Genomic DNA, 6,793 nt, shown 5'->3' on the forward strand with positions numbered 1-6,793 from the left:
TCTCAGGCATGCCCATCTGGCGTTGTGTAGACTTTAGTTTTTCAGCACCTACTGTGCTCCTGTGGAAGTATTCCACAACTGCTTTCACTTTGTCCACAGTGGGCTTCATCACCTTCAGAGCATCTCTTACAATCAGGTTGATTGTGTGGGCAAGACATGGATGATGGGCCCATTTAAACATTTTCATGGCTTTGGTTATGTTAGCTGCATTGTCGCCAACACAACAGACCACTTTTCCATCTACTTGCCATTCTCTGGCCACTCTCAACAGTTCCTCTGCCAAGTTCTCTGAGGTGTGTCTGTCGCTGAACTCAAAGCAGTCCAGAAGACAGCTAGACATCGAAAAATATTCTTACATGTAACCGACATGTAAGAAGTGGTTACCCTTGATGTCTAGCAGTCAGTAGTAAGGCAAGCTTAATATGAGATTTTGTTTTGGCAAATTCTACACTGCGCTCTAACATTGTCTACATTATTAAAATGCATCCAAATGCTACTGTACTTCCGACTCATTTTCCAGCTGTTGTTTTCACAGCTGTCCTTCCTCTCTCCCCTCGGCTGCTAAGTGTGTGACTGTGAGTGAGTTGGCTCGGCCCTCCCTCACGCGTCTTTGGTTCATTGGTTGACACTGTGGGTCTGATTGACAGGAACAACAGGTGAGGCTGTTAGTCTGACCAGACAGTCAGAACGAATGTGTGTGTCTTGGGCATTTAGGCTATATTATAGAGTTTTTCGTTCTTTATAATTAGTTAATTATATTCATTTAAATCTTTTGATTATTGATATCTTAATTTTTTAATATTTTTATAAATAGATTTGGCTCTTCTGATATGCGAGCCGGCTCCCAATGACCCATCACTAGTAAGTATCTGAAATGGCCAATAAAAGCAGAACATTGGCACAGAGGATGCCAAAAATAAAAGTAGTCAAAAATATAAATAGTAAAGTACAGATACCCCCAAAAACTACTTAAGTAAAAATACTTTAAAGAACTACTTAAGTACTTTACACCACTGCCCTTCACCATTGTGAATATAAGTAGTATTACTTAAGTAATACTGCTTAAGTAATACTTAAATCGTTTTTTGGGGTATCTGTACTTTACTATTTATATTTTTGACTACTTTTACTTCACTACATTCCTTAAGAAAATATTGTACTTTTTACTCCATACATTTTCCTTGAAACCCAAAAGTACTCGTTACATTTTGAATGCTTAGCAGGACAGGAAAATAGTCCAACTCACACACTTAACCAAACATCCCTGGTCATCCCTACTGCCTCTGATCTGGCGGACTCACTAAACAAACATGCTTTGTTTGTAAATGATGTCTGAGTGTTAGTGTGCCCCTCGCTCTCTGTAAATAAAAAAATAAAATGGTGCCATCTGATTTGCTTAATATAAGGAATTTGAAATGATTTATACTTTTACTTTTGATACTTCAGTATATTTTAAACCAAAACTTTTAGACTTTTACTTAAGTAGAATTTTACTGGGTGACTTTTACTTGAGTCATTTTCTATTAAAGTATATTTAATAGTATGACAGTTGGGTACTTTTTCCACCACTGGCAAAGGGCAACAATTACAATTGCAAGGCAATGACATCTAATCAAACTCAGCATTAGGCATTTGAAGTGTTCTCTAAATGTCAACAAACACTCAACGTGCACAACAGCTAGCCTATGTTACTTGCCATAATGTCAGGTAATCAATTCTGGTCTTGGAGACCCAGAGGTTGGGTGCAGGCCTTTGTTTTAGTCCAACACTAACACCTGATTCACATACTAAATAAATATGTAACGCCACATCATTCTCCAGAACTGGGGTTGGTGACCACTGCTGTTCTGGAATCCAGATCATGAACACCCACAGAGGTGTGCAGGGTTTTGCTCCAGCCCAGCATTAATATGTAAAGTGGTCAACAACTCATGATGCTCAAGCTGAATCAGGTTTGTTACTGCAGGGCTGGAACAAAATAGTACAACATGTGGGTGTCCAGGACCAGGTTTGAAGAACTACTCAATTAATAATGATGTCTATGCTTAATATAGAACAAGCATAACACTAACTTTGTCTCTCCAGGTTCTAGCAGCTTGTTCCTTCAGAGTCACACTTGTGGTGAGCTACGACCTGCCCATGTAGGAGAGGAAGTCACTCTGTGGCTGGGTGCTGTACCTGAGATTTGACATGTTTCACTCTGTTTCAAGCACGAACATACTGTTTTATATTAATATTAAAAGTAGCCTTCAAATGGAAAGAAATGCATTGTGCTGACGTGTTAACATATTGTTTTGCGCCAGTCAGACAGGATATATTTTTTATCCTGAGATTTCAGTGGCTTGGCACAAATTCTTATCCCTTAAGATGAGGTAAGACTGTTTTACCATTTCATTAATTATTGCAAAAAGACTACTGTAACTATCTTATATTTTTGGTAATCAAATTCCAATGTAATATATTTTAACTTGACTATATATTGACTATGTATTTGTATCTCGGTTTAGGCCAAAATGTATCTGAAAAAAGCCTTGTGTGACTTACACCCTGAATCAGTGATCAGGGTGAAAGGCACGGCCAGGCTTCAACCAGATGGACAAGAGAACAAGGTGAGACTGTGGTGACAAGATAAGTGGCAGTAATATTCTCCATCAGTGTTCATGTGAATGACTCCCTACTGATTGTGTCATCATTTTGTAACTTGTAGGAGATGCCCACAGGAGAGGTTGAGGTTCTTGCTGAGAGTGTGGAGATTCTAAATGTCTGCCATCAGCTGCCCTGTGAAATCAAAGATTTTGTGAAAGTGAGTATATGAGTACATTATATGATTACGCTTACATTATTTATGCATAATAACATCAGACACATAAAAACATTTATTGTTATCAATACTATTTCAGTATTGATGAGCTTTAATCTGTGTTTAAAGAAATCTGAATCCCTTCGGATGCAATATCTATCAGGTAAGATGCAGACAGTGTCGAAGTAACAAAAGTGTATTTCCAGTACAGGGGCAGGCAAACGACAGGTCAAGGGCAGGCATAGATCAGTAATCCAGAAAGGGTGCAACAGGTCCAGAACGGCAGGCAGTCTCAATGTCAGGGCAGGCATGGGTCAATAATCCAGAGAGGTGTGGCAAGGTATAGAACGGCAGACAGGGTCAGAGCAGGCCGATAGGTCAAAACCGGGAAAGACTAGAAAACAGGAACAAGAACAGACAGGAGCAAGGGGACAAACGCTGGTAGGTTTCACGAAACAAAACGCACTGGCAACAGACAAACAGAGAACAAAGGTATAAATACACTGGGGATAATGGGGGAGATGGGCGACACCTGGAGGGGGTGGAGACAAGCACAAAGACAGGTGAAACTAATCAGGGTGTGACAATATCGGTATTTGGACCCTCATTCGTCACAAATGCAGTATAACCTGAGACTGAGGTCCCAGCTAGTGATGAAGATAAGAGATGACCTCTGCTATGTGCATGGTGCGTGTCCTTGAGTTACCTCTCCAGTTCCTTTCCTACTGTATTGTAGTCTGTTTGTGTTAATTATTTTTTGTTTCCATTCTAGGGTTTGTGGATGTTGAAAACACCCACCTTATTTAAGAGGACTCCATGGGTAGGTGCACTTCACACAACATTTTACTTTATCCAAACACAATTTTGGATAAATTATTTGTATTATAGTCTCGTAGCTCCTCTATTAAATTATTTATAGAGCAGTGAGGAGCCAGTCCTCCCATCATGTTTATGTATTTTCCAGGGTGCAAAGAAGTTTGTGGTGCCCTCAAGAGAACCTGGTCAATTTTACTCCTTGCCTCAGAGTCTTCAACAGTTTAAACAGCATCTCATGGTGGCTGTCATTGATAGGTAAACAACATGGATTGGTTGTATTGAATCACCAAGGCATTGTTACAGTTGATGCCTTGTGTCCATTGTTTCATACATAAACAACTTCTGTCAGGAAACTGATTTACATTTACTCTTAAAGTGAATGCGGGAGGAAGGAAGAAACAAGTTAGATAAATCCATGCACAGGTGCAACCCTGCCTTTTGATGTGCCTGCCTAGTTCAGAGGTTTTTGAGCAATTTTTAAACATGAAAATTGGCACGTGAATTGGAATTGAATGTCAATTTTTTATCTGGCAGGTACTTTCAACTGGCCCGGTGCTACAGAGATGAAGGTTCCAAACCAGACAGACAGCCCGAATTCACCCAGGTAATGTGGTGATTAGCTCTATAAAGAGACTTGATGAACTACTTCTGAGGACAGATACAGTAAAAAAATCATCTTTACAGATGAGCGTCGAACAGATTTAATGGGGTTCCTAGTTTGACACCCACTCTGTTAAAGATCTTCGCTGCCAACACACACACGCACACACACACACACACAATTCTGCCCTCATTCCTCTCGGTGGACATTGAAATGTAATATGTGGATCAAGCTGGAATCTGACGGCTGATTGAGGGCTTGGTCCAGTACGCCTGGCCTGTTCTAGTAGGTTCTAATAACCTATTACTTTTGTTAAGATTTGTCGGTCAAATAAAGATTGTCTAAGTTTGTGATGATGGTATACACTGAGTGTACAAAACATTAAGGACACCTGCTCTATCCATGACATAGACTGACCTGGTGAAAGCTATGATCCCTTAATGATGTCACTTGTTAAATCCATTTCAAATTAGTGTAGATGAAGGGGAGGAGACAAGTTAAAGAATAATTTTTAAGCCTTGAGACAATTGAGATATGGATTGTGTATGTGTGCCATTCAGAGGGTGAATGGGCAAGACACAAGATTTAAGCGCCTTTGAAAGGGTATTGTGGTAGGTGCCAGGCACACTGGTTTGTGTCAAGAACTGCAACGCTACTGGGTTTTTCACACTCAACTGTTTCCTGTGTGTATCAAGAATTGTCCATCACCCAAAGGACATCCAGCCAACTTGACACAACTGTGGGAAGCATTAGTCAACATGGGCCAGCATCCCTGTGGAACGCTTTCAACACCTTGTAGAGTCCATTCCCCAACGAACTGAGGCTGTTCTGAGGGCAAAGGTGGGGGGGTAGGGGTGCAACTCATTATTAGGAAGTGTTTTGTACACTCAGTGCATTAGAACATTCTTTATTTCAATACAGAAACATTTGAAGAGCAAGGATCAGGAACCCCTAAAAAAAACTGCCAGGTCCCAGTTCAACCAGGTATGTTTACCTCATGTTTTAAAAAACCATGCTGCTTTTACCGTACGCTCAGCAAAAGAAAACAGTCTTCATGAAATATGAATCTGGAATATGATCAATAAACCAAGAATATTGTGAAGAAAATGTGAATGAAAGACATTGTATACTTGCCCTGAGGCAAGAGTAGACCTCACCAATCCTAGAGTGGTGCAATCCTGTACATCTTATAGGACCCTCTTTATAACGAAGTGAGATGATTGGTAAATGCACAGCTAATTTGTGACTCCATTTATACAAATTATTTATTGGGTTTAGCAATTTATGGTTAGAGGGATATGAAAACCTGATGACTCCTGGGCATTCAAGGCTGTCAGCGCCATGCCCAGGGTCTAGCTGCTTCAGAGGAATATCAAATAGGTCGGGTGTTTTTGGTTGTGGTGTGTTTTGTCCAATCCTCCTAGGAATGGGGAAGGCAGATGGTGCACTGAAGTCTGCTTCAGATGGCCCAGGAACTGCTGCTCATCTCTGCTGGTATGCAGGAATGTGTGGTGAGTTACACTCTGATCTGGTCATCCTGTCTGCATCCCAAATGGCACCCTATTGCCTATATAGTGCACTACTTTTGACCAGGGCCCTGGTCAAAAGTAGTGCACTAGCTAGGGAATATGGTACAATTTGGGACACAGACCTGTCCTTCTGCATACCTCACCCCATTAAAGATAACCCTTTTAGTTGAAATGAGTGATCTGGTGGTCAAAGTGGCTGCTTTGATATGAACTGCACAGGAAAATTCATACTCACAACACACTTCAAGGTTTGAGTTACTGTTTTATCTTTTCTCAAACACGTAATTGGGCCTGGTGCACCAAAAATGATGGCTGTTTTGTTAAAAATAAACAGTCTTTCAAATAGCTGTGGTTCAATAGTATTCTTTTGTCTAAAAGATGTGGAAGCAATTGCAATCAAATGTCAGAATAGAAGAAAGAGAACAATCCACCCTCGCAATAGTCAATTGTCAGGCGTCAAAGATTATTTTGTGAACAAGCAGTTGAAGGCCAGTGCATTCTGAAAATAAATATACATTATTTTCACAATGAATGCAGCTTTCAGTTTCCTGATTTCCATTATTTCCTCCCACAGCGCCCTTTGTTGGGCAAGTTGAGGCTTTAGTGTGCTGAACTCCTAGAGGGCTCAGGCATCCTTAGTGTTTCACTTCCTGTGGGTGGTAGACTTCCCACTGTTCCTGCCAAAAGAAGACGACCCTGGGCAGCTTGATTCAGCCCACCATCCATTCACCGCACCTCTCCCTGAGGATACCCACCTCCTCTACTCCCAGTCTCACAGTGTCTCCTTGGGCACATACTTATAGAGAGACAAAACCCTCTCAACAGTGTTGACTGACCTTATGAAGCTTGTTTCTGTGCCCTTGCTTGCTGTTTTGTACAAATAGAAAAGTCTTTGAAATGTGCTGGGGTTATTCCATGTCATCTCAGCAAGCCATGACACCCACCATCTCAGAGGGTTCTGAAATAATTTCTGTATTTAGAAAACAGATAAGATTAGCATTCCTGCAACATTATTTTGTTGAAATATAAATTTGATCTCTGAGAAAT

The 6,793-nt window shown here is 40.7% G+C and overlaps 1 protein-coding gene across 1 annotated transcript; it reads left to right on the forward strand.

The window, feature by feature from the left end:
• Positions 1–629: 629 nt before the first annotated feature.
• LOC115156987 (aspartate--tRNA ligase, mitochondrial-like) lies at positions 630–6,793 on the forward strand. Its single transcript, XM_029704806.1, has 10 exons — positions 630–656; positions 815–861; positions 2,086–2,609; positions 2,708–2,803; positions 3,573–3,620; positions 3,765–3,871; positions 4,151–4,220; positions 5,139–5,201; positions 5,642–5,728; positions 6,321–6,793. The coding sequence occupies exons 3-9, from the start codon at positions 2,514–2,516 to the stop codon at positions 5,666–5,668; spliced, it is 507 nt and encodes a 168-aa protein (XP_029560666.1). The 5' UTR covers positions 630–656; positions 815–861; positions 2,086–2,513; the 3' UTR covers positions 5,669–5,728; positions 6,321–6,793.

Source organism: Salmo trutta, chromosome 21 (genome assembly GCF_901001165.1).
Source record: "Salmo trutta chromosome 21, fSalTru1.1, whole genome shotgun sequence".
Lineage (NCBI taxonomy): Eukaryota > Metazoa > Chordata > Actinopteri > Salmoniformes > Salmonidae > Salmo > Salmo trutta.

Excerpts from the sequence above, each read along its gene's own strand:
- LOC115156987 (XM_029704806.1), top strand. The coding sequence starts at position 2,514 with ATGTATCTGAAAAAAGCCTTGTGTGACTTACACCCTGAATCAGTGATC. Across the intron at positions 2,804-3,572 it reads AAATCAAAGATTTTGTGAAA|GGTTTGTGGATGTTGAAAAC; the intron begins GTGAGTATATGA and ends TTTCCATTCTAG. Across the intron at positions 3,872-4,150 it reads ATGGTGGCTGTCATTGATAG|GTACTTTCAACTGGCCCGGT; the intron begins GTAAACAACATG and ends TTTATCTGGCAG.